This window comes from Leiobunum rupestre, chromosome 5, assembly GCF_980474605.1.
Source record: "Leiobunum rupestre chromosome 5, qqLeiRupe1.1.hap1, whole genome shotgun sequence".
Lineage (NCBI taxonomy): Eukaryota > Metazoa > Arthropoda > Arachnida > Opiliones > Sclerosomatidae > Leiobunum > Leiobunum rupestre.
Genome location: NC_143388.1, coordinates 25,337,507 through 25,365,230, shown reverse-complemented (window position 1 = coordinate 25,365,230; position 27,724 = coordinate 25,337,507). Strand labels below are relative to the sequence as shown.

Genomic DNA, 27,724 nt, shown 5'->3' with positions numbered 1-27,724 from the left:
TTGAGTCAGTCTAATATAAAAACACTCAAGGATGATTATTATAATAATTTCGAATATCATTTAAAAAAATCTCGCTTGACTTTCGCTTTCAGATAGCGATTTTTTTTTAAGTATTTTATTTTTCATAATAATTGGAAGCACCTGTTTTATATTAAATATGAAGCGTATCTCGTATTTCGTTAACTGCACTTAAAAATTTGTTTCTTATTATTTGTTAATGCACTTAGGGCAGGCATTTCTACCGTTTTTCCACCGAAGATTTTTGAGAGAAGAATTTAGAGAAAAAAACGTGTATTTTTTTCGTCGAACCCATAGTGCGAAAATTTGATTCGTTTATTTGTTGTTGAAAAAATTGGTTAGGCCTAGCGCGCGTTATTTTCGTATTTTGTTATTATATGTATATAGTTTTATCACGATTTATCTACACAGGTTAGAACTCGGTGTACTTTCGCCTGTACTAAAGAAGGGGGACCGTTACGTACTGCAGCTTTTATCCCCATTGGAATTATAGGTTTCCAAGCGCCACCTTCATTGTGAAACAATTACTAATTATTATTAGTGTTATTTTCAATGTAAGCATAATTTAATAATAGCTAAAATAAAAATTTCTGTTTTAAAATACCATTTTATTACTCATTAAAATTATATTTTAATTATCAATAATTAAAGTTAGAATGCAGGTGGCGCTACTAACGGGCCCCTATTCCTAAGGCGCAAATAGCTCGAATTTTAAAGAAATAATTGAATTATTCAAACTTTTAAGACCTAAACATTTCATGTGTTTTATATTATTACAAATAATTAATAATATTTACAGAAAACTGAAATGAGAATGTAAATTAAAAGAAACCAAGATAAAATAATAGTTTCAACAATTCATAGATAGAAGGCGCGTCGAGCGGCATAATTTCCCTGGGCCGCGGGATTGCAGTTCATAACGGTCCCCCTTATATCGCTTTTGAGTTCTAACCTGTGTAGATAAATCGTGGTTTTATCGAGTGCGGTTATTAGAGAGTGGGCTGTATATAAATGGAGTTCAAAGGTCAGACGAGAAGACCTCGTTGAGGTTCGATATCGTTGATGTCCCAGACGCGGACGCTGCGGAAGAACTCTTCCAGGTTGCGCACGACGCCTCGGTTGAATGGGTTGCTGAATTTCCCGTTGGCGTCACTCAGATACCCGTATCGCCGGAAGTTAAGGCATTCGTTTGATGTGACGTTGAACAGAGCATTTATGAGCTGGAAATATCAAGAACGTATTTAGTTTCCTAAGAACCTTCAACCAAATATGGCCACGCCCTAATAGGTTGCGAAACTATTATTTCTTGAACCATTTCTTCACTTTGACATTCGGAGCACTGGGCAGAAATCACATTGCGTCAACACCGATCAACGACCATCGCTTTAAAAAGTGGCGAAACTATTATTTGGATTCCTAACAACCTTGAACCATGGCAATGTTAAGGCCGTGCTCTTATACCTTTCAGAATCAACACGCCCTAGCTACAGGGTTCCCACCAGGTCTCTAAAATACCTAAAAGCCCCCGACTTTTTTTCGAGGTCCCTAAACCACCTTAAAATAGGAATTTGGTACCTAAATTACCCTATTTCTAGTAAATTTGCTGAAAATTACCATCGGCTTCTAATATTGAACCAGAATTGTATCGATTAACGTTTATAGTTATAATTTACTACATTAGGTGGCGCCCCGAGCTCGGCGAAATACTCGGTGAAATTCAAAATGAGCCTCCCTGTCGTAAAGTTGAACTATATTATTTTGAGTAAAAAAATATTAACTGTATAATTTAACTAACTAATTAATATAACCTAACTAATAAACCTATTGAAAAACTCATCTAACCTAACCCTAACCAAACTACTACTAGAGCTAGCCGTGCCCGTGGCTCCCATATAAGAGATTTTTCTAGGAACCTTGCGTGGCTCAAAGAATATAAAGCTTTATAATATTCTTTGCGTGGCTGACGGTGGCTCCTACGATTCATAAGTAGTTACTCTGCAAAGCCTAAATCACACGTCATTCCTCTCGACATGCGCATGCGCGAGACCGTTAAAACAAATTGTCCCAAGTTATGAAAACCTTTCTAGAATGACCTATTAAAACTAAGTCAGTTTTAGAAATATAGTATTTCAAAAGTAATTTTTGTTAAAATTTAAGTTTAAATAATTATCTATTTTTTTTATGACAATGGTCCCTATTTGGTTGCTTCTTTTCAAAATTTGGTTTTCAGATTTTGGTGGGAGCCCTGTAACTATTGTAGCGCCATCTACAGGTTGCCGTTAAAACCTGGCACCGGGGCAATGCTGAAATAACGTTCTTATATGTTTCAGAATGGACATGCCATCTGCAGGTTGCAAAACTATTTAGTTCCTTAAGAACCTTGAACCATGGCAATGCTGAGGTTGCGATTTTTCATTGCCCATTAGAAAATAAGTTAAAAGTTCAATATAATTTAACCCGCTTTCCCATAAGTACTCAGTGGCGCCATCTAATCGGTGGCTTAATTTCCTTCGTTAACCTCATATATTAATAAAATAAAATATAATATATTTATAAAAAAAACATTTGTAATAATTAATTAATAAAATAATGCTTATGAATAGTGTTTCGTATTCGTTTCCAGAGACAATAGATGGCGCTCTAGAGCTAAAATCAAGACTGTGCATGAAAAAGACCTTTCAATAAATACCGCTCTTTCTCTTTCGATGCACGTAGGGACTCTAGGGAGCAGAGACACTGAATAAAATAGTCACGTGTTTATGTTTGTTTTATTCGTAAGGCTAAAGTTAAGAGCACACGTGCATCTTTTCTTCGAAGAGGCGCGTGCGAAATTGAACGAAATATTAAGCAGCGCGCGCTTTAAAATATAACGCTTTTACAAGTAAGTCCTGGCTCTCTGTATTACTATTTCTAGGCAATCGCTGAACAGGTTTTATTTAAGCCTCTATTGGGCAGGGCGTCGCCGCGTAGGTATAACCACATAACATCGTACCTATAGGCTTCGTGCGTTGTTTAAATTTTGATCATACGTATCGCCGCCTATCGATTGAGTTTTAAATTAAATATATGAAAGCTGTCTGCTCGTTCAAAATTCTCTCAGCACAACAGCTGAAAGTTCAACCGAAATACATCAAAATTCAAACGTTGTCTGCTATTTCTTCGCATGTTTTGTTGACGAATATTAATGCAGATGGCGCTATCTTTCCTAAGCTCTAAGCCTATAAGTTACAGTCACAGGTTTTTGATCAGGGTTGGACATAAACACTAGTCACGGCATTTGACTACTAAACTAAATGATCTGACTACTAAAATTAATCGAAATTTGGGGGCTCACTAGTCTATTTGACTAGTGAAAAATTAACCCAAATATTCATAAATATGGCGTACCATAAGTTCATCATTCATCAATCCCTTTTTATTTAAGAATTGTGATCGGCCAAAGTCATGTAACTCCTATTTTAATTCTGACGGGTAATGCAAAATTTTGGCTCTCCTTCTTGTTTTTATACCACTATTTTCACCCCCACTAGTCAGTGACTACTAAAATAAATTAAGGTAGGAGGCTCACTAGTCAGGCTGACTACTTAAAAAATATCCTTATGTCCAACCCTTTTCTTGATTAAGGAATTAGTCCTGCCAGCTAAGTATTAATCGACTGAGATTTAAATCGAATGTGTGAAAGCTGTCTGGTCATTCAAAATTATATCGATATAAAAGCTGAACGTTTCAGCAAAGATAATTTAAACTCGTACCCTAGATTCGAATACTGAGAGCTTTCCCATTGACGGTTTTGTTACGAAGCGTTTACCCTTTTCCGGCACGTGACCTCAGAAAAATCGGGCTCCATTGGTTGCGGCACGGCCAACTTCGATCACGCGCTGCCTATATAGCGCGGCAGCGCGTGATCGAAGTTGGCTGTGGTTGCGGTATGGCGCAAACCATGGAGCGAATTTTTTCTGAGTTCCGGCGGGAAGTGGGTAAACGCTATCGGCATTGCGCGAGAGAGTGATTTCGAATCTAGGGTACGAGTTTAAATTATCTTTGGTTTCAGTTAGAGAACATTCATATTCAAAAGTCGTCTGCTATTTCTTCACACATTTACTTGACGTAAGTAGATGGCGCTATCTTTTCTAAGCTCGAAGCTAGGAGGATTATATTCCTAGCTCGAAGCATGGGCCAAATAATGATAAATCATTATTTGGCCCATGCTCGAAGCCTATACACTCTTTTTTTGGGAATTTTGCTGGGCGAAAACGAGTGTATACACTAGACTAGAGTTTTTGTTTACGTCAGAGTATAAGTTGTCTAACTATAATGCACTACAATGCAATGGCTCTTTGACGACGTTATCATTTGGATATTTTGAATTTTAGCTTCCTTGGCCATAAATAGATGGCACCACGCTCTCCAGTAAAGGCTCGTTTTTCCGAAGAATCGATAGATTCACGGCCATCTCTAATAACAGGTGCCTTTTCATAATACATGTGGCACTTGCTTTATCCCGTACGCAAAATTAGGAAATGTCGGACCCCTTGACATAGTCCTTATCCCTAAGTAGAACTAATGACAATCTTGGACATTAAGTACGTAGAAAGAGTAGTGGCTTTTCTTACCACACTGACAGTCAAGATACCGGCGATTCCAGCAGCCAGGACCGCTATAGCCACTCCCAGTTGATATTCCAGTCTCCAGCTATCGGCATGGACAGTAGCCAGAGCCAGATATATGACCATTCCACAAGCAATCACTACCGAACTGACGAAAACCAGGAACCAACCTCTAAAAGTACCAAAACATTTTATAAAATTCGTGTAATCGCGATTAGACTGTTAAATACAGCGTTGCCAGGTCCAAAAACTGAAATTATAGTATCGAAGCCAAAAAATTATCGAATTTTTTAGAAAATTATAGTACACAAGTTCGACCAACTTTTGATTAGTCGCTACAGCGTGGTAGCACTTGATCATAGTTGGCCGTGGAACTTGGACGTGGGTAGTTATTATAGTATCGGACAGTCACCCACTTCCAAGTTCCACGGTCTATTTCGTTCCTACAATACGCTTGATTAGTCAGCCTTTTTGGCGAGTCTAAGAAGAAGGTACAATCCAAGGAGTATAATATTTCCATTCTTAATTTCTTAGCCTTCTAAGAGTTATATAACCATAGTTTTAAAATTTCTTTAATTATCGCACAAATATCTTAAAGGGGAACGGTCAAGCTTTAACCAGTTAGATATCCCTATAGCCCATTAAAAACTAAAATTTATGGCGACAACCGCATCAAAAAATATTGGGTGGTTAATTTTTATTAAAATAAAGAAATTTCGGGAAATCGAAAAGCGCGCGTCCGCCACGACACCTGGTGAGAAGTCGGTGAGACAGAAAAACAATGTAAAAGCGCGCGCTGCTGAAGACACAAAAAAATTGTTTTGCACGCGCGGCGCGTTCCAGTTATAAGAGACTTAAGCCTAAATTGCGCGATTTTAAAAGTTAGGATAGTTCGCAAATCGCTCATACGGGGTTAGGGGCGCTGGCGGCAGCCCCTAAGATGGCGGCGAAAATTCAAACCCAAACACCTGGCGTTATTTTTCGTTTCAACTTTTTGGGCCAAAAGCTATTTTTTCAAGACAAAAAAAGGTTAGTATATTGAACGTCTTGTTAATCTTTTGATACGGAAATAAGGCCATATTTGGAAAAGCTTGGCCGTTCCCCTTTAAGTATAGTAAACTTATCGCCAAAAGCGACTATATAGTACGCGTTTAAAATTATAGTACGGAGAAAATCGAAAGGTAATATTATCGAAATGTACGATAATTATAGTAGGGCTGGCAACGCTAGTCCTTGGTTAAATAAATTGCAACGGCTTCCCAGCCTCGGAAGGTTTTGGTTTTTCATTTGGGGGTGGCGAAAAAAGGGAACATTTCGTGACAGCATGACTGCCAGACTGAGGTCATTTCTGCCGTTTTTCGTGGCTTAACGATTCATTCAATAATAATTTGCATTTTAATTTAACGAGTTCAAAAGTTATAGCTAAATGGGGAATTTGTAGGATTGTAGACGTACCTTTTTGTGTACAGCCTGCACCTTCTACATAAAAACTTGCTGAGTTTAACGGTAATAGTTAGTGTAGGGAGCTGTTGGCTCGCGTGGCATGAAGGGCTTGCCACCACCCTCCTACGCATTGTAACCCGGCCACCTGTTACTTGATCACGCACAAGCAGCATTGCTTATGTGGTCGAAGGTGCAGCCTTGGGTATTAGCTCTATTTAAAAAAAAAAAGTTCCCTCTACACGTTTTCTGGAGCTTTTATGGTGCTGGCTTAACCTCGCTATTATTGCTCGGCGACTGTTTAAAAAACACGTTTCATTTAGAGGCAGTGATGCCAGATCGAGGGAAATGCAAACTTCGAAAATTCGAAACAGGGAATATGGAGATCAGCCTAAAATTAGCGAAATCTAGGGAAATTTAAAGGGGCGATGGTTTTAAAATTAAGCTATAAAAAATTCACAAAAGATCTGACCAAATTGATTAAATTTGAGAGACATAAATATAATAAAATTAACAACTAATAGTAATCCAGACTTTGGTTGAGTTTGCAACCCTTAAATCTTGTTTTGATATTTTATTTAACCCTCCGTAGATCCAAACTGAAAACTCAAACAATATTAGATATGGGTATATAGTTCGATATTATGAATAGAGATGGCGCTTTATTTTCTATACTAGGGGCCTACGGGGATAATTATTTTGAAAACAATAAAAACAATTTTTTTCACAGAGTTACTTATGTAATTTTATTTTAAATATCTATGTGTATCGGTTTTGGGAAAAACCAGGGAATCTTTGGTTCCAAAAGGGAAATTTTTACGCCATGAAAGGGAAATTTAGTTTTTGCGATCTGGCATCACTGTTTGAAAGCCTAGATGGAAATTTTTACGCAGTGAAAGGAAAATTTAATTTTCACGATCTGGCATCATTGTTTTCAAGACCTAGATGGAGATTTTCACGCAGTGAAAGGAAAATTTAATTTTTGCGATCTGGCATCACTGTTTTGAAAGCTTGGATGAAATTTTTACGCAGTGAAAGGAAAATTTAATTTTCGCGATCGGGCATCACTGTTTCGAAGGCCTAAATGGATACCTGTTCCGGAGTCCAACGCAGTTGTAGATGAATGGGCAATGGTGGTCAAAGTGCTGAATGCATCGGTTGCAGACCCTGCAGTGTTTGGCGCGCAGTGGGCGGACGCAGCGGCAAGTGTGGCAGAGGCGCGTCATGGGGCTCTTGCTCTCCCTCCATTTGCCGAAGTCGGACATTTGCTCGACGGCTTTTTCGTACTCCAGCGTGTTCTTGGGCAAGTAGCCCGGGTCCAGGCTGTGCGCCACCAGCATGCTCAGCCACACTATCACGTTGAACACCAGGAACACCAAGTGGATGGATTGCAATTCCCTCCACGTCAAAGGGATGCACTACAATGCGAAACCAAAAAGACAATTAATCTTTCACTCAGGGTCTAATTTAAGGATTTTTAGAATTACCTAAAGTTAACGATTTTTTAGAGCTACCCTAACTTAAGGATTTTTTAGAACAACCCTAACTTAACGATTTTTTAGTAGAACCCAAAGTTAAGGATTTCTTGGAACTACCCAAAGTAAAGGATTTTTTTTATAATTAACTAAAGTTAAGGATTTTTAGAATTACCCAAAGTTAACAATTTTTTAGAACTACCCAAAATTAAGGATTTTTTAGAATTACCAAAAACTTAAGGATTTTTTAGAATTACCCAAAGATAAGGATTTTTTGGAACTACCCAGAGTAACGGATTTTTTAGAATAACCTAAAGTTAAGGATTTTTTAGAACTACCCTAAGTTAACAATTTTTTAAAACTACCCAAAAATTAAGGATTTTTTAGAATTTCAAAAACTTAAGGATTTTTTAGAATTACCCAAAGTTAAGGATTTCTTGGAACTACCCAGAGTAACGGATTTTTTAGAATTACCTAAAGTTAAGTATTTTTTAGAACTACCCAAGTTAAAGATTTTTTAGAACTACCCTAAGTTAACGATTTTTTAGAACTACCCAAAATTAAGGATTTTTTAGAATTACCCAAAGTTAACGATTTTTTAGAACTACTCTAACTTAAGGATTTTTTAGAATTACAAAAACTCAAGGATTTTTTAGAATTACCCAAAGTTAAGGATTTTTTAGAACTACCCTAACTTAATGATTTTTTAGAACTACCCTAACTTAACAATTTTTTAGAACTACCCTAACTTAAGGATTTTTTAGAATTACCCAAAGTTAAGGATTTCTTGGAACTACGCAGAGTAAAGGATTTTTTAGAATTACCTAAAGTTAAGAATTTTTAGATTTATCCAAAGTTAAGGATTTTTTAGAACTACCCAAAGTAAAGGATTTCTTAGAACTACCCAAATTTAAGGACTTTTTAGAAATACCCAAAAACTAAGTATTATTTTTAGTACTACGAAAAATTAATTATTTTTTTAGAACTACCCAAAATTATATATTTATTAGAAGTACCCAAAGTGAAAGATTTTTTTGGGAGTACAGGAAAATACGAAACGTTTTCGGTGGGCGAAAATGACCGGGAGGGAAGTGGTATTTAAAAACTACCAAACCCTAGATACCCCTTTGGTGCGAAAGACAAAAATAGGAGAAGTTTTACAACGTTTTCTCAAGCAAGGCGCCATCTACCTGCGTTAAAAAACTCCCAATTGCGCATCTAGGGGGAACGAAAGCCCTGTGCCTTTTAACCAAAAATATTATGAGATTGGTAATTATTGTCATTTTTGCTAAAATTTATTTTCCATAACCAAATTTTACCACTACCCAAAATGACTGAATATTTTTGGGTAGTACCCAATTAGTACAGTCGTTCTAGCGAAAAAAGGAGGTGTACCCGGAACTCTTTGCAACATAAATTATTTTTGGATTTTTAGGTAGATATAGTATAGTTAGTTAACACAAATTATTTACGTGCGTAACTTTATGCAAATTTGTTTTACGCGCGAAAAACGATTCGCTGTTTTCCCTCTTTTTAGGCATGTCTGGGATTGCGGTTTTTCAACTATTGCGGTGAATCTACTTGCCGTATTGACGAAATATTTTGAACTGACATAGAATACAGTATGTTGGACATGCGTGACATGAAACACGCGTAAGAATATAACGATGACGTCATAGATTCAAGATGGCGGACGACAAAAGTACCAATTTCATGTTTTTTTTCGCTAAATTTCATGTTTACTGTTACACGGCGATACGTATATAAAACTAAATATTTTTAACGAAAAAAAATTGAAACTACAATGATTATTAGTTTGGAACCTTTTTTATTTTTATTTAAATTTTTACAGACCAATTAAAAAGTCTTTCTACCGCGTTACATTTGGTACTGTTAGAACAATCAACACCAGAACGGTTTTTACAAATTGTTGAACATTCCACTCCGAATTTTCTACAAGAACATCTTAATCCCCATCGTTCTTCAACAGTAACCTTGTACGAGCACCTTATCATATTTAATAATTTTTCAGGAGCTGGCCCAATATCTGTGGCAATAGGAAGCAGTTGCTTTTTGTCCAACCCCACAAAACGGGGTCAAGCACTCCTTCATTCAGCGTTTTCCACGCGACACATTGCCATTGCACACGTAGTAAATGAAAAATGGCGGCGTTTTCTGTGGGCGGCAACCGAGCCATGTCCAACTCGTTTTTCGCAGTTGCAATTTTCTTCATGTAAATTTCGTAACGTAAGGTATTAAAACTTTTTGTTTCGGGATTACCACCGTAAATCAAAATTAAAGCTTTCAGACCGAGGTTTTTCAATATTTCCAAGTCGCTGCTTTCGTATCCGAACGTGGATATAAAAGCGTCTAACAGGTCGGAGTTAGCAAGTAGTTTAAAAACCGCGGATTTACTTCTTCCGTATAAAGCGCTAGTTGAATCGCACCCGGTCAAAGCATGGGCAAATAAAAGTAATTTGCGCGATTTGTCCCCAACTTCTTTTTTCATGCATTTAATATCACGAACGTTATCTTGATTTATAAACGATTGTAAAAATATGTTTTCCATGGTGTGGTAAAGAAGGAGAACCAAAATATCTGTGTCATCGGCCACCACAGTAACACTCATTGTTTCAGCCATTTCTAAGGCCGTTTTTACAATAACCGTATCAGCGTCAGAAGGAGCGTGTATGACCGTATGGCCACTGTTTTTCAGATGGTTACCAAGATAGTGTAGAAATATTTCTTTGTTGTTTTGCAATATTATCCAATGTTTTTGCCAAAGTAGACTTGTCGGCTTTGCGCATAAATTGACTTGATGGGTCAAATAATGAAGTAGGCAAAGTACTTAATTCGAACTTAAAGCTCTCCTTACATTCATTAACATTAGTGTCAACGGACAAACACACTATCACGCGTTGCGTCATTAGACGGGGGTCAACATGGTGAGTTACCCCACCTACGACAATTCCTTGTTGAAGAACTTTCATTGTGATAGCTTGGTTGGACTTAGATAGCACGACATCTTTAAACGATTTCCCTGTTAGACCATCTTGAATTTTCTTGCCTATTAATTCGGACTCTTCAACGTTGACTTTATTTTGACTGTCGGTAATTTGCTGCAAAGTCCATTTATCGAGGGTTCGAAAGGGTTGTGACCAAAAAAAATTCAAAACTTTGAAAAAGTCTTTAAAGTCTCTCGATATTCTAGAATCTGACAAATCAACATGCTGCTCAGATCCACCGCGTGAAACACCAGTAAAGGCCTTTTCACACGAGCCAACTTTTTGATCCAACTAGATGAGCCAACTTGAGTTTAGTCAACTAGTTGGTTCGTGTGAATAAAAGTTCGATGAGTTGATCCACCAAAAAAGTACGCGAGAAAAAAATGGATCTCTGATCCATTTTTGCTGACTCAGCATTTTGATTAGAAAAGTTGGCTCGTGTGAAAAGGTCTTAAGATTGCTTAAAGCAAAAGAAAGTTCGCTACAGGCAAAAGGGTGGCTCATAATCCAAGTCGCTCGTTGGCTTTCAGTCATTCCGCCACCATGTGTCAATCCCGACTTACTTTTCGAATTTTTCATCAAATTTTGTTCTATGAACATATCAGTCCAAACACCGGCCCACATTTTATTTTGTCTTCTTAGTGTAAAGTGTCTTTCTTCAAAAATTCTGTATAATTCAGGTTGCACTGTTTTAAGTTGTCTCATTTGCTGTAGGTATAATCTAGCACACTTAGCGTAGTTATTATGACCGGAACTTGCGAAAAACGGTAACATGAGTTCGACCGCATCGAGGTGCATTTTAAAGTTGGCAGTTCGTTCCGCCCAAATAAACTGTTTCGCAATGCCTATCATGCGCAAATACATGAGCCATAATTTCCTTTTCTTTAATTAACTTTGTAAGCTCGATTAGTTCAACGGATCTCTGAGCTTCTTCAGTTGTAATTTCATTATCAAATAGTAAATCGAAAACGTTTTGTAGTTTGAGTATGATCGGTGGTAGTTCTTCAGTTACATTGTCGTTCGTTTCTGCTGTATTCAAGTCTTCTTTAAGCTGGTAATCCGAGGCATTTGCAATGACAATGACTTTCAATGCCGTAGAGACTAGAAGATGACCTCGGATTGCGCGGGAAAATGCCCTTCCGGTTAGCATATGCGTGACGGCATTGGGAGCGTAAATGACCTCTAACATGTCTTCAATGCCCGACCCACTCATTAACCCGCCAACGCTTCCAAGATACGACATTAGAGTGTGGAACCCACCTAAACGAATTACTAAATTTGAAAACTCTTCCGGTTTCGCGTTCACATCTTCAATCGCTTTTATCCATAAACACTGATCAAACGTTACAACTGGTACTTTAATTTGGAGTCTGTACGCTTCGCCAACAATAAATTTCAAAGTGCTGTCAACACAACTAAGAGACGTTGGGTTTAGATCTATCATTGGTAGGAATGTTGTTGTACAGATTCCAGCGTGGTCGCCTGTAACTGCTTTCTCCATGTACCCCGACCAACCAGAGGATGGTTTTTTAAACATCTTTGACGTTATCCAAAGCAGATCAATGGGGTTCTTTTGAAGATTTTTAAATTCAATTCCCTCGTAACGAATATTTTTAAGCGCCGATCCTACAGCATTGTACGCTAAAATTGGTATTCTCGCTTCAGATGAAATGTTAACTGACGATAAACGGTTTGAAATTCTTTGGATTTTTTTTTTCTTAGTAGGGGTGGGTTGTTGGATTCTAGCCCGGAAGTGCATAAGATTATCCCCATACCATGAAATGTGTCATGACCATCAATCGTGACAATATTGTGGTCAACATTATCCGCAACCCACTGAGAAAATCGGCCTTCGGGTAGAGAGAAGTTCAAATTCTGATCGACCACTGCGGATTGAAGATATTATTGAGCTTCAACATAAGAAACGCTAAAATCCATATTATACAATTCGTCAACGAGAATACGAGATCCAAATTCACGGTTAATTTTAACTCCGATGCTTAAGGGTATAGGACAAATGCATGACCTTGGTCTGGCTGCTTGAACTATGGCTTGTCCTAAAGAAATCAACTTTACTTCCGAATTTTGAAATGGTATTAGAACTCGTAAGAAGCTTAATCATGTTTCAGGTATATACTCAGCGTTCTTTAAGGTGGAACTTATTTCGGAAGCTGAAGGGTAATAATCTTGTACCTTTCTTAGCATTTGTATATCCGTTTTTATTAATTATTAAGCCATTTACAGACTCTTAAAAATGGCGAATTCGAGTCTTCACCGTCGTCATCTCGCGGGCAATCTTGTGTTGCATGTCGTTGATGTTTTTTGGGTATTTCGCGCCCAGTTCGAAAGTTTGTACTGCACGTTTGGTGGTAATTAAAGGGCGTCTGCAGCTGGTAGATCAATAGCTGAAGTTATTCGATCGTTAACATTTTCTTGATATTTTAAAGTTCGCTCGTAAAATATTTCGCCCTTTCCACGCTTTTCGTTTTCGCTAATGCAATTTCCGCAGAATAAACAACAGTCTTTGAAACTAAACAAGGGTATTTCAGATCTTAAAGTTATGCTGCTAGATGGTTCCAAAGACAGTTGAGCTTCCTTGATACGATTTTTGTTCACGTATTTAGCGCGACAGGAAATATGCACTTTTTTCTTTCAGCTTGTTGACCAAGCACCTCATATAGTTTGTCTCCTCGGACATGACTAGCCTTTAAGATTGTTTTTAAGCCTTTGTCTGTCAAATTTACCCAGGTGTTTGCTGACTCTAAAACATTTGAACAAAGGCAACAGCTGTCGATCTCCAGCAGTACTAATGTATCTGAAGGTAATTACAATGTACGACCATTTGTTAGGTTATCTTAATAATGCTCGTTGTGGCAGCATGGTTTCTTGAAACAAACTAAAACTAGAACTACCTACAGAGATGATTTATTTAGTTTGCTGGCGCCATCTAGAGAGACTCATATTTTAAACTTTATAACATAAAAATATTTAAAAATATATAATTAACAGCCTAAATAGTAATAGTTTCGACTGTAAAAAATTAGAATAACCAATTTGTAATTTATCTTGAAAGTTAAAAACCCGATAGATGGGGTGTTATTCAACTTGGAATAACACGGTGGTTTTTTAAAAACGGTTTATGCTGTTCTATAAAAAAATATAATTAGTTTATATTTATGTATATTCTATAAATTTTTATATACGTATCGCCGTGTAACAATAAACATGAAATTTAAGCGAAAAAAAAACATGAAATTGGTACTTTTGTCGTCCGCCATCTTGAATCTATGACGTCATCGTTATATTCTTACGCGTGTTTCATGTCACGCATGTCCAACATACTGTATTCTATGTCAGTTCAAAATATTTCGTCAATACGGCAAGTAGATTCACCGCAATAGTTGAAAAACCGCAATCCCAGACATGCCTAAAAAGAGGGAAAACAGCGAATCGTTTTTCGCGCGTAAAACAAATTTGCATAAAGTTACGCACGTAAATAATTTATGTGTTAACTAACTATACTATATCTACCTAAAAATCCAAAAATAATTTCTGTTGCAAAGAGTTCCGGGTCAAACCCTAGAACGACTGTACTAAATTTTAGAACTACCCCAATACAGCAGAACCGCCCACTAAAACAGACCCTGGTTCCACTACGCCCTTCGAAATTATAACCACAATGAAACGAAACAATAGCGAATTGAAAAGATTTAGATAATGTTTTAAAGTAAGTTTATTATTTATCGCACATTTTTTTATCCGTCTAAGCTGTAGATGGCGCTACGCATCACTGGGTGAGGGGGGGGCTTACCCGCTTCTATTTAAATAACGGTGCGACGAACGCTCGTTGTCACGTGTTAATTGGAAGGCGCCACCAAGCGTGCGTCGCGCCATGGACCAAGAATCTAAGGGGACTCACTGTTCGGTCTTTGAAAAGCACGCGTTAATACTCGGAATAAGTGAATCACGGGTAATTTTAGTTCTATGTAGACAAACTTGGCGTCGCTGTAATCGATTTCCGACGTAGTTTCGGAGATAAGTTGGAGCATTCTCGTTCAATTTCGACAAAATGGCGCCGTTGTTGTCAGTTAAATGATTAGGCTTAGTAAGTCTTAGAACTTTTATTTTTTAAATTGGTTCTTTAAAAGTTTAAGTAATAGTAATTAACTATTGTGCTAAGTAAAAATAACCCGTGAGCCGCGAATGGCTGAGGTTTGTTTTTTATAAAATTCACTGGAATCCATTTGATTTCTAAACTTAACAAAAATTAATGAACTAAGCCCTAACTTTCTCGCACGTACTGTCGCCTAAGCCCCGACTAAGCCTTTCGTGGTGATAGTTGAACAGAATTCTTGAGGCGCTTCAAAGCGACTGGTGTACCTCAGTAAGCCTTCCGATTTAGGCCACGCCTACCGTGTCAAAATATAATAATAATAATCAGCTAGGCTAACACCCTTGGCTTAAGGCATTATCCGACTTTTAAAGCCAATAATTCAGGTGGCCGGGTTACAATGCGTAGGAGGGTGGTGACAAGCCCTGCATGCCACGCGAGCCAACAGCTCCCTACACTCACTATTACCGTTAACCTCGACAAGTTTTTAGAGAAAGGGGAAACCTTAGAGCTCGGGGGGAATCCCTTGAACCAGGGGGGGGGGATAATTTGCAAACTCAATGCAAAGCAAATTGTTCCGAGTTTACTCCCAGTGCCACAAGCTGGGATCGAACCCGGCTCCTCTTGCTGCGAAGTGAAAGTGCTAACCACTCCGCCACCCCACTATCTGAGTGCAAAAATATTTTTAATAAAATAATAATTTTAAAGTACCAATTCAATCTTTGTAGTTCTATTATAAAGTACTTTAAAATATAATATTACTTCAGAACGATCACTTAATCTAGCGTACTATAAAAATGACCCACCATCGGTAGTGCATAAGTAACATATTAACAATAATTCGAAGTTTCATTTAAATCAAGGAATACTTCTGCGTATTGTTCCATACCAGAGTGACTGAGAAAAATCATATCACCTCGGGTAGGAATCGAACCTACGACCTTTGGGTTACCGTCCCAACGCCACTACCATTGGACTACCGAGGCCTCGAATAATCAGGCCTCGGACATCCAATTTAAGAATGACTCGATCTGGTTCACAATATTGACGGGATATATTTAACCCGTTGTTGACGGTGCCGTAGCATTTAACGTCAACTAATTTATAACAGGAATTGGATGTCCGAGGCCTGATTATTCGTGGCCTCGGTAGTCCAATGGTAGTGGCGTTGGGACGGTAACCCAAAGGTCGTAGGTTCGATTCCTACCCGAGGTGATATGATTTTTCTCAGTCACTCTGGTATGGAACAATACGCAGAAGTATTCCTTGATTTAAATGAAACTTCGAATTATATTAATTCCTGCGTAATAATAAAATTAAAAATTATCTCTATGATATTAACAATAAGTATGACACTTATTTTGAGCTGCAAAAACCGTTTTACATTTTGCATTTAGAAAAACCAATTTTCAAAATGCATTTTGCATTTTCAATTTTGAGTTATGGAGAAAGTATTTTGCATTTTGAAAATAAAAAGCAATTTGCATTCTGAAAATCAGTTCGGTGATAATTTTTTTATATTTGTCATACTTATTAGTTTTATGTTACTTATGGTAGTGGTAACAGTAATTTCGAGATTACAGCTATTATTTGGAAATTGAGTTTCATTTTGGGGAAAGCCAAAAGAAGTGGGGTCATAAAAATGTGGGTAAAATTTTTATCTGTAGGCTAGATTACGGTTAAATTGGGAACTTAATGTTCCAATCGATGAGCGTCTACCATTTCGAGCGTACGACGTGAAATTTCGAAAAGAAAGCCCACGATAAATATCGGTTAAACAATAAAAACATAATGTCCAGAAAAGTCATAAGCCCACTGAACATCTACGAACGTGTCATTTGATACCGAAAATCCAGCTTATAACAAACCATCCCAGCCATTGCCAACAGAATCGGGTCGTTGGATGTACGACATAACAATTTCAACTCACGGATGGTCAAACAAAAGCCATAACATCGAATTTGGAAAGTTATGAGGTAGGAAAATTCTCCTTTTTATCTAGAGTTTTTTTTTAGCTTTCTTTGGTTTCGCGGGAAACTTTCTCAAGAAAGAATGTTCTCTAGTCTAGTAATAAACTTCAAACGAAAAATGTGAAAAGGTCGATGGTAATAAACTCTCATCGTGTTCTAATACTTCTTAAATATTTAGACAAAATGGAATTGGAAAGTTGTTAGCTCAAAACATAAGTAACGTTATAATGTATAAGCATAAGTGGATAATAAACATAAGTATGGCACAGAACGAATTTATTTAATGATAGTCTGTCGTGGAGTGATTGCGAAATAGGAAGTTTCCGAACAGGAAACTCGTCCCTTCCTACTCTTTCCGGTGGCAAAATAGTTGGTTAGTTTGATTTTGCATCATATTGTAAATGGTATTATTATTTTGAGAGCGTACTATATAGTACCATAAGCCTATCAACCCTTAGTTTGAATCGAAAGGCAGTATTGGTTCAAGCAAACGACTGACGAAAGTACAGCGCTAAATCCACCCGGTGGCGGAAAAGAGAAACGTAACGTGTCCCGCAATGCATGATGCCAGCTGCTTTAGTAAGAGAGATGTGCGTAGAGAGAGAAAGAGGGAAGGAAGAAGCTTCAATTTATCTCTACCAGGTGCCGATACTATCGCCTGATTTCTTCTTTTTCGCCCGTCCAGTGGTGGTACAAAGGGTGCTATGCGCGTTTCAAACTTAGAGGTTATAGGCTTATGATAGTATCCGAATGTACCATATTTCTAGTGTTCGGAATTGTTTATTCATTATCCACAAATTTTCCGATTTATTTTAAAAAAACGTTGGTAAAACGAATATCATTTTAACTTATTTAATTATGTTTTTTACGCAACCAAGCATTAATTTGAATAAAAGTGGTATTTATTTAAGTAATTGTTTGTTTTATTTAAATAATAGGTTTATTCACCTTCGATTATTTAAACATTTTACAATTTTTATTCAACTATTGGTTATTTAAATAAATATTATTTAACGATAGCCGAGCTTATTATATTCACGGATAAAAATTAATCGACTGCCGAACACTACATATTTCCAACCTATTTTACTATAATGATACTATTTTCATATTTACATTATTTCTACTACTAAAATAATAAGAATTTCATAATACATAAAATCGTCACCCGAAAGCAAAAACCACGTAACTTTATACTAATTAAAAGTATAGTTAAAGTTACGTAGATTTTGCTTTCAGGCGAGGAAATATTAAGTCCACGTTCAAGTGTTGCCAGATCACTCGATAGTCAAAATTTCAAAAACCGTTCTAGTTACTTATTCCGATTTCTATGGTCAATACTGACTACATCCAGTCTCTATAAAGAAACGACACACGAGAACAGTTATCTTCATGTTTTGCAACAAACACTTTAAATTAAAAGTAATAAATACTATTTTACATTGGTACCATAATTTCTATTGTTGTACTATCATTTTTTACCCTTTGTACAATAATTCGGGCAGAAAAATCTGGCAACGCTGTAAGTACGAGCGTTTAGGTTTGATATTCGAAAAAATCTAACTTATAATAGTTATTCTTATCTTCCAATTCAACAATTCATCAATATTTTCCAAAATTAAGCGTTATTTACACTTTTGAAAGCATTTCAATTTTCAATAGGCCTTGCCTGGTCCGTCGAAAAGGTTGCCGATTTTACGGTCATCCTCCAAATACTAGGAGCAGTTCGCGGAGAGTTTTCGGTTCGCCGGTACCAGGCCCGATATGAGAGGGGGGAAGCCAGTACAATTTACCGGGGCCCGTGCAGCCTAGGGGCCCGGGTATGAACAATTATCCAGGTATACTTCACCCTGGTGTATCTCAGAAAGAATATAGTTATCTACAGTACTAAAGGCTCTCTTGAGGGCCCGGAATTTATATTTTACCGGGGCTCAGGCCCGATCTCGGCGGCCCTGTTCGGTACGTAATGGTTTACGTTGTCATTGGTGAAACAGACTATAATTAAAAAAATTGCATTGGGTGAATAAGAAGTGTCATACTTAGGTTTGTTATCCACTTATGATATAAGTAATAAAGGTTGCATTCTAGTATGAACCATTTAAACAGTCATTCCACACAGAATTGGTCAGCGACTTTACCCTGAATCAACGGATTTCGATTAAAATTGGCACAAATGATACTATGCCAATAAAAACACTGCATATAAATCAAGTGATTTCCCAAAATATTTTACGGTTATTTTGTATTTCGAATTTTCTTACACCCCACAAAGCTTATTTTGGTAAAATGCTTATTGTCGTTAAGAAAACAACCAAATTGGTCTATAATACTCAATATGGGGTGACAAAAGCGTTCAGCTACTCAAAAACGCCCGCGACGCCATTGGATGCACGGCTCGTAGCCAGATCTTCATTGCAATTGTCAGTAAACTCAACAAATAGTCACACCAAGTCAAATTTTCACCTGGGCTAACTAAAATATCAAGGGAATTAAATTTTTTAACCTTTAATACAAAGGTCACTGTTGCGAGAAATAATAATAATCAGCTAGGCTAATACCGAAGGCACCGTCTTAGGCCCAAGTCATCGAGCGACTTTTAAAGCCTTTAATTCAGGTGGCCGGGTTACAATGCGTAGGAGGGTTGCGACAAGCCCTGGTTGCCACGCGAGCCAACAGCTCTCTACACTTACTATTACGGTTAACCTCTACAAGTTTTTTATGGAAAGGGGGAACCGAAGAGCTAGAGGGAAAACCCCTTAAGACAGTGAGGGAGAGAACTTTACAAACTCAACGCAGAAGGAGTTGTTCCGAGTTTTCACCCAGTGCCACAAGCTGAGATCGAACCCGGCTCCTCTTGCTGCGAGGAACAAGATTCCGAAATTTCGTATACTGATATATCTGTGGGTCAGTACGTTGTTGCTTTGTACGATCATTAAACGCACTCTCGCCGGCTGAATTTTCTCACATAGGTAGCTTTTAATTGTTTTATGAAAAAGAGATGGCGCTGGAGTCTATCACGACGCGTGCTACGAGCTATTCCAATCTCACTTCAATCTTTATTGCGAAAGTCGAACCTTAGAGTAAAAAATATGTGGGAAGGAATGAACTATATGCCCCAAAGAGTTAGAAATCAGTCCCTCCAGGGGGCTGAAAATCCTCTCTCCGCTACCTTTGGCTGTACAGTATAGTTAGCGAAACCTCCGCTACTCTCATTGCCGCTACTATCTAATGGAAAAAATTGAAAGAAAATAAGTAGTCCGGAACTCGACGCTAACACAAATTTTGAGCTTGCGAGAGTGCGTTTAATGGTACCTAGCAACCTTTAAAGAGGAAAACGATTTTCTATTAAAATTGATGGTCAGGGACCTTTATTCGAATATATGCTCACATGGCCTAGAAAAACTGATGAATGTTCCCCTTAAAGTCATTGTTTGCGTAGTACCTGAAACAAATTCTTCTAGCACTTCAAAAAGGGGTTTTAAACTTGAGAATGATTGCCTTAAGTACATACAAGAAGGAGCCACACAGGCTTAAGTCCACTAGTGACTTGTGAAGCCAATTACTTCCCCACTACGCCCCTGTTCGCCTCGTATTTAACACCTCAACTTAACTTGTAGTACCAGGAAACTATATAGGTACACACTTGGAATGTCTAAGGAAGATTTTTCCGGCCGTGATGAAGCTCGTAGAAACGGGCGTGTCTTACAGCGGGAAAACTCACGAGAAAAACTCTGGCGCCTCGCTACCGTAATTCGACGAAAACTCGTCATTAAGCCTAGTCATGGTTATTATATTATTAGCCTACCTGATTATCTCTTTTATAACCATAAAAATATCTGAAATTAGGTATCACTACGCTTCTTTCGCGAAGAACATTATAATTACTTCAAAATATTAAGTACGATAACAAATTGAGGTTTTTAAATCCATTGTTTTATAAGCCTATTTTGCGCGGGAAGATCGCCTATTTGTTACCATGACGACGCATTCTTTTCGCGTCAAACCTCGAGCCAATGAATTTGAAATGCCGTGTTACGTCTTACACTTGACGTAGTTAAGCCCCGCCTTTTTCTCGACGCGCTTTCGTATCACCGTCCCAATAGAACCTTAGACATTCCAAGTGTATACCTCTATAGTTTCCTGGTAGTAGTAATTCTACTAATCGAAAAATTGTCGCTAACCCTAGATCGGTTAGACACGTTCTTCACGAAACTGGTTTGGTTGCGCGTAAAATCACCTATTTAAGTGGTTAAAAAGAGCAAAGAACGCGAGTTAAATTCTTTTGGAAACAAGGCTTAATGTCGACCAGGAGCCGAGTTTAGCTTTTAAATATCCTTTGTAAACCACTCCCGTTTCTATGAGAATAATCTTAATAGACATTCCAAATGCTATATACATATATAATTTCCTGGTCATACTTATGTTTCTTAAGTTACTTATGGTAATTTTGTGTGGTTGGAATGATTTAAATTTTGGTTTTCATTTTGTTTACTAAACTAATTTAAGACTTATGTTTCAGCATACGAACTTGGCGCTGTAACCATTGCTAATTTATAGTTGATACCAAAGACTGAAACTATTTCAAAACGAATAATTCAATAATTATTATGACAAGTTATTGAATGGGAACGTAAAATTTACTACTTTCATAAGTAACGCAATAACGATAAGTATGTCAATCATAAAAAACTATAACCGAACTGATTTTCAGAGTTATCAAGGGTTAGTTCAGTACAGAGCGCCCTAGTGTCTAAATATTACCAAGACGAAATGTACCAAGAACTTCAGTTGCGAGTCAGTGTCGAAGAAAGGTTCATACTTATTGTTATTATGCTACTTATGCACCACCAATGATGAGGGATTTTTATAGTACGCTAGATAAAACGATCGTTTTGAAGTAATATTATATTTGAGGTACTCTAAATATAATGAAAATGAACTACACAGTATAAATTGGTACCTAAATATTATTATTTTAATAACGATATTTTTTAACTTAGAGGTAGCGCTTACAACCAATTCTCAGGGGCGATTATTACGATATATCAGATATCAGATTATCCGCATTTACGTTCGGATAATATCAGATCAGTTAATATGGGTCCAAATGCGTAAACAGTTAAAAATAGTTGCGTTATCTGACGTGAGATAGTAATAATCATAAATCAGATGTCAGATTATCTATATTTACGAAAAAAGGTTCGCTCAGAAAATGAGCTTTAATCAAATGGAAGTGTCATACTTATGAAAATTATGTGACTTATGCTACTATGAAGTCTCGCTAGGTTTGTAAAGGTATTTTTTTTTTTTTTCAAATTTGAGACCGAGATCGTGTTTTTGCCTGTACGGAAGGGGAAGCTAGTTAAAAATCGGGTTAAATTTTTTCAAATTATTTTATTTCCGTTTAATCAGATTTTGTATGAAATAGTGTGTTGAAAAATGCCAAAATTTGATTTGTCGTATCTGATATCACGAGGTACAAAAGGGGAGGAGCTAGCTGACAATCGGGACGACACTTTTCAATGATTCTGTTTCCCTTTAAGTGATATTACTTATTATTAGAATAACAAAGTTCAATAATAAAATATTAAGTCTAATATCGTCCAATGTGATTTCCTTATATACGTTTTTACGTATTTTGTTCAGTTGATTCTAAATAAACGGCGTAGTAACTTTATCGTTAAATTGTCTACATTTATTTAACTTATACTTCTAAATAATATAATTTAGTTATATCATTATTATTATTTTAATTTCATCTGAAAATAGGGAGCATAAAATTTAACAAAATTTTGATTGGTCATGTCTGAAATCGGGTTAAAATTGTTCAAATGATTCTGCGACCCTTTAAGTGAGATTTTATATGAAAATAGTGCGTTGAAAGGTAAGGGTGTAGGGTAAAAGCTGTAGGAAAGATATATTTACCCTGAGAATGTAGAGAGGGTATCCATAGCACAGGGGTACAAGCAAGAAGATGGCCAAGGGAACACGGCTATTTGTGGATGATCCGAATACAAAATGCCTGCGGAGAAAAAGCAAACGAAACTTGTATTATATTGGCTGCGATGAGGGGTTCAAACATGGACCAAGAATCTAAGCCAACTGACTGTTCAGGCTTTAAAAACCACGCATTCATACTAGCAAAAGTAAATGAACCGAAGTTAACAGACTCCCCATGTTGGAGGCGTTTTCCTTATGAAGTTATATTTTGACCTCGAATTTGAATAGGCCGAAAAAAAAGTTTATGTTTTTTGAAACCATTTTTTATAAATGGAAATAGATATACCACAATTCCCAAGTGCAATTTATCGCGTCAAAAGACGGGGATGGAAATTTAATTTAATTTGACTCGATTTTCTCATTATTTTCATAAGGAAAACGCCCTCCAATTCTGAGCGCCATTCGATGACTTCGGTTCATTTACTTCTGATACTAGGAATAGGTAATTTTAGTTCAATGTGGACAAACTTTAGTCGCATCAAAATTCTAAGAATTCTTCCCTTGATAGTGATAATTCTCACTTCTCAAAATTTGACGGTCCTTCTCCGAGCATTCTCACTTGGTCAAAAAAGGGGGGAAATAATAAATTAATATAATATTCAGTTTACTTGATGCTAAAGAAAATAAATAGCATGATATTTTATGTGGACGAAAAAGATTTTCAGAGAAAACCGAATGTTTAGTTAATTTATAATGAAATATTTCCTTTAAAATTATAAATCAAATATTTTCTTCCTTCATATATTGTCGTGAAATGGTGTAAAAATAATATTTATTGTCAAAGGCTTAGAATTTCACGCGCCCTTGGCGTCGCTGAGGTCGATTTCCGGCGTAGTCTCGTAGAGAAGTTGGAGCGTTCACGTTCAATTTTGACAAAATGGCGCCGTTGTTGCCGGTTAAATGTTCAGACTTACAAGGAGATTACCCGAGGTGTTAAACACCGATTTTGTTCAAACTCGGGGCATTGGTAGACCTTCATGTAACTTGAAAAATCCTAACGGGATTTTATTCAATGGGCCACGGTTTTGCCATGGCAACCAAAAATGTTTTTAACAACTTAAAATGAAATTTTCCCATTGAAAATAACATGGGATTTTGACCGATTGCAAGGGTCCCCCCTATGAAACATTTTACAAAATTGAAAAAAAATTAAAATACCAAAATTATAAAAAAAAATTATAAAAATTGACGAAAAAATCAAAATTGGTAACATTTTTATCAATTTTTTAAATTTTTTTAGCAGGGAAATCGGTCAAAATCCCATGTTATTTTATGTTGTCAAAAACATTTTTCGTTGCCATGGCAAAACCGTTGCTCATTGAATAAAATCGCTTTAGTATTTTTCAAGTTACATGAAGGTCTACCATTCCCCCGAGTTTGAACAAAATCGGTGTATAACACCTCGGGTAGTCTCCTTGTTAGTAAGTTTTAGAACTTTTATTTATAAATTGGTTCTTTAAAAGTAAATAATGGTATCCATTTCATTTCTAAACCTCAAAAATTTAATGAACTAAGCCTAACCTAACTTTCTCGCATGTACTGTCACCCAAGCCCCGACTAAGCCTCTAGTAGTGATAGTTGAACAGAATTCTTAAGGCTGGTGTACCTCAGTAAGCCTTCCGATTTAGGCCACGTCTACCGTGTCTAAATATCGTAAACAGTGAGTCCCCTTAGATTCTTGGTTCATGGTTCAACGTCATCGATGTGGGAATAGAAATAATAGGCTTCGAGCTTAGTTTAAATTTCGGTTATAAGTGGCGCCGCCTACCGAGTTTAAAATTGAATATATGTAAGCTGTCTGCTCGTTCAAAATTATCTCTGCATAACAGCTGAAAGCTCAAGCGTAAAACATTGAAATTCAAAAGTCGTCTGCTATTACTTAACATATGTTGACGGATATTACGGCAGATGGCGCTATAGTTCCTAAGGTCGAAGCCTATAGACGATAACAAGAATTCATTTGGGTACCTAAGAATGGGGCGCATATAGCCTTTTCAGTTTACAACAGGAGAAGCTTTTAAACTGCTCCGATTTCGTCTGCTTAGCTGACACTGTTAACGTTTTCCATTTGATTGTTCGAGATTCACTTCGAATCTGTCTCTGACGTCATAGATCTCGCCCCAATTGACTAGAGTAAAACCGCAAATGCAACATGCCATTAACATATTCCCGCGCTTTATTGATTTTCGTCTGCTAGTAATTCGAATTTTCGCGTCTTGGTCTGCCATTTTGTCAAAAATCTAAAAGGAACACTCAAAAATTGCCTCCGATCTCAACCTCGATCCGTTGATCTGTCGAAATCGGCAGATCGTTTTTGGGCCATCTCGGAGCACCCGAAAGCGGGAAATGGAACACGCGATACTTGATCGGAGCAGATCCGAGCACGCAAATGAAAAGTAAAATGTTGATCAGAGTGATCTAGAGCGCTCGAGAGCAGTCAAATGGAAAACGCTATTTGTGTGTAATAAATAATAAATCCAGCAGTTTATGAACTTCTCGCGTTTGCCGCTATGTGGCTCTATGTAAACTGAAAATGCTAATTGCATTAACCTCTTTGTAGGGAAAGTTCGTCTGCTTTTTAATTTCAAAATGTAAACATAGATGGCGGTCTGCGTGAAAGCATGGGTGCGTTCAATATCTTCAGATTAATGTATCAGAAAAACCGTAACAGTTGTTGAAGGATTTTTGATTTTCCGGTTGTGACGTCACGATAGGTATCAGAATCGTATCAAATAGGATCTTCAATAAAAGATCCCCACTTTCCACTCCCCCTTTCGTTTCGAAAATGGAATCGCTCAATGAAGTATTTCCGGTTGATCGGTTTCCATATTCGTTTTGCGAGAAAAAAAGCCAACCACAATCCATACTCAAGTCAACTATAACTATTCCATTTATAAAAGCCTGAAATTTAATTTTTCGAAGTTCAAAAACGGCGCCAACGCTAAAAATTTTCCTTAAGCCTAAAACAACTTTTTTTGCTCTACGCCAAAAATTATCTTAGGCTTAAGACATTTTTTTCTCCTCGACGCCAAAAATCTCGCTTACGCCTAAGACAATTTTTTCTCCTCGACGCAAAAAATATCGTTTAGGCCTAAGACATTTTTCTCCTCGACGCCAAAAATCTCGTTTAGGCCTAAGACAATTTTTTCTCCTCGACGCAAAAAATATCGTTTAGGCCTAAGACAATTTTTTCTCCTCGACGCAAAAAATATCGTTTAGGCCTATGACATTTTTTCTCCTCGACGCCAAAAATCTCGTTTAGGCCTAAGACAATTTTTTTTCCTCGACGCCAAAAATCTCGCTTAGCCCTAAGACAATTTTTTTTCCTCGACGCCAAAAATCTCGTTTAGGCCTAAGACAATTTTTCTCCTCGACGCCAAAAATCTCGTTTAGAGCTAAGACATTTTTTATTCTTGACGTAAAAAATAATATTTAGCCCTAATGCATATTTTTATTTTTGACGCAAATTTTTTTTCTCCTTGACACTAAAATTATCCGAGTTTTCCCATCAACGTTTAGCCCTTTTACAAGGACCATATAAAGAGTAGTTTGTTGTTCCAGGCTCTTAGTATTAATACTTCATGGGGAATCGCTGAAGGTGTTATATTAAAACATCTATTAACCCGTTCGACGCTCAGGTTTTTCTGATACGTTGAATGGTAGAAGATTTCTGTTAATAGCGAACTTTCGCTGCAAAAAAACACGATGTTGCAGGTTAAGCAAACTTTTAGGAGTATATATAGACTTAATTCGTCTGCTTTTTGCAGTTCCATATTCTTAACCTCTTAGGTATCCTGAATGCAATTCTTGAAGGTACAGATTCAAAAAGTACGGTAACATATTAAGCCCGTACACTACAACACCTACGTTTTATTGCACGGGCTTAATCTGTTATCACGATTAGAACATTGATCTTTATCCGACAATAAAAAGCGACGTAAGAAAAGGTTATTTTTTAAGTTAATTTAAAAGATACGAAGGTTGTAAACTTCTAAACAACATGATTTAAATAATAATTGCAGATAACGTGGTTTACAAGAAGCACTGGTTTTATTGAAGCAGATAAAAAGTTGTAAACTTTGATTGAAGCGAAGTGGGTGGCAAGACTAAGGATTGTTACGATATGAGGATCTAATTGGCGGTATTACGTGCTTATCGTTACCAGGCATTGAGAATGACCGATCGCTTGTGACAGGTCCTCAGAAAGCTGACCACGTCCCAGTTGCGATGGTTGATGGCCAACACCAGCGGCGTCCTGCCTTTGTCGTCTTCCACAGATAGATTCCCTTGACACTGTCATCGTCACCAAACAGTCAAATACCAAGGACAAAAGATAAAAGTAACTTGTGAGTCCAGATCATTTTCATTGTTATTTTATTAACTGTGTCTCGCGTTTGGTTGGTGGTAATAAAACTATGTGTCATTATGTGTCATTAGGGATACTAGGTAGGCTGTTATTTTCTTAACGGTGTCCGGCTCTTGGTTAGTTGTATTAAGCCTTTGGGCCATTAGGGATACTAGGTAGGCTGTTATTTTATTAACTGTGTCTCGCGTTTGGTTGGTGGTAATAAAACTATGTGTCATTATGTGTCATTAGCGATACTAGGTAGGCTGTTATTTTCTTAACGGTGTCCGGCTCTTGGTTAGTTGTATTAAGCCTTTGGGCCATTAGGGATACTAGGTAGGCTGTTATTTTATTAACTGTGTCTCGCGTTTGGTTGGTGGTAATAAAACTATGTGTCATTATGTGTCATTAGCGATACTAGGTAGGCTGTTATTTTCTTAACGGTGTCCGGCTCTTGGTTAGTTGTATTAAGCCTTTGGACCATTAGGGATACTAGGTAGGCTGTTATTTTCTTAACGGTGTCCGGCTCTTGGTTAGTTGTATTAAGCCTTTGGGCCATTAGGGATACTAGGTAGGCTGTTATTTTATTAACTGTGTCTCGCGTTTGGTTGGTGGTAATAAAACTATGTGTCATTATGTGTCATTAGGGATACTAGGTAGGCTGTTATTTTCTTAACGGTGTCCGGCTCTTGGTTAGTTGTATTAAGCCTTTGGGCCATTAGGGATACTAGGTAGGCTGTTATTTTATTAACT

At 37.2% G+C, this 27,724-nt stretch overlaps 2 protein-coding genes and 2 non-coding genes across 5 annotated transcripts in view; 2 read left to right on the top strand and 2 right to left on the bottom strand.

Moving 5' to 3' along the window:
- Window positions 1–630: 630 nt before the first annotated feature.
- On the bottom strand, window positions 631–27,135 carry LOC149943951 (palmitoyltransferase ZDHHC12-B-like). The gene is made up of 6 exons (XM_090176252.1): window positions 27,070–27,135; window positions 26,789–26,919; window positions 22,552–22,648; window positions 7,158–7,483; window positions 4,632–4,797; window positions 631–1,238 (listed from the first exon to the last, which is right to left on the bottom strand). Exons 1-6 carry the CDS (start codon window positions 27,133–27,135, stop codon window positions 1,044–1,046), a joined length of 981 nt encoding a protein of 326 aa, XP_090032378.1. The 3' UTR covers window positions 631–1,043.
- TRNAT-GGU (transfer RNA threonine (anticodon GGU)) lies at window positions 15,570–15,642 on the bottom strand. The gene has a single exon. It is a non-coding gene; the product is annotated as a tRNA-Thr (tRNA).
- TRNAT-GGU (transfer RNA threonine (anticodon GGU)) lies at window positions 15,799–15,871 on the top strand. The gene has a single exon. It is a non-coding gene; the product is annotated as a tRNA-Thr (tRNA).
- LOC149943949 (chitinase-3-like protein 1) overlaps window positions 26,827–27,724 on the top strand; it is a 66,169-nt gene continuing 65,271 nt past the window's right edge. The window contains exon 1 of one of the 2 annotated variants that reach the window (XM_090175062.1): window positions 26,827–26,972. The gene's annotated coding sequence lies outside the window, so the exon portion shown is untranslated. The remainder of the gene's footprint in view (window positions 26,973–27,724) is intronic. The other variant, XM_090175063.1, reaches the window with a different exon arrangement.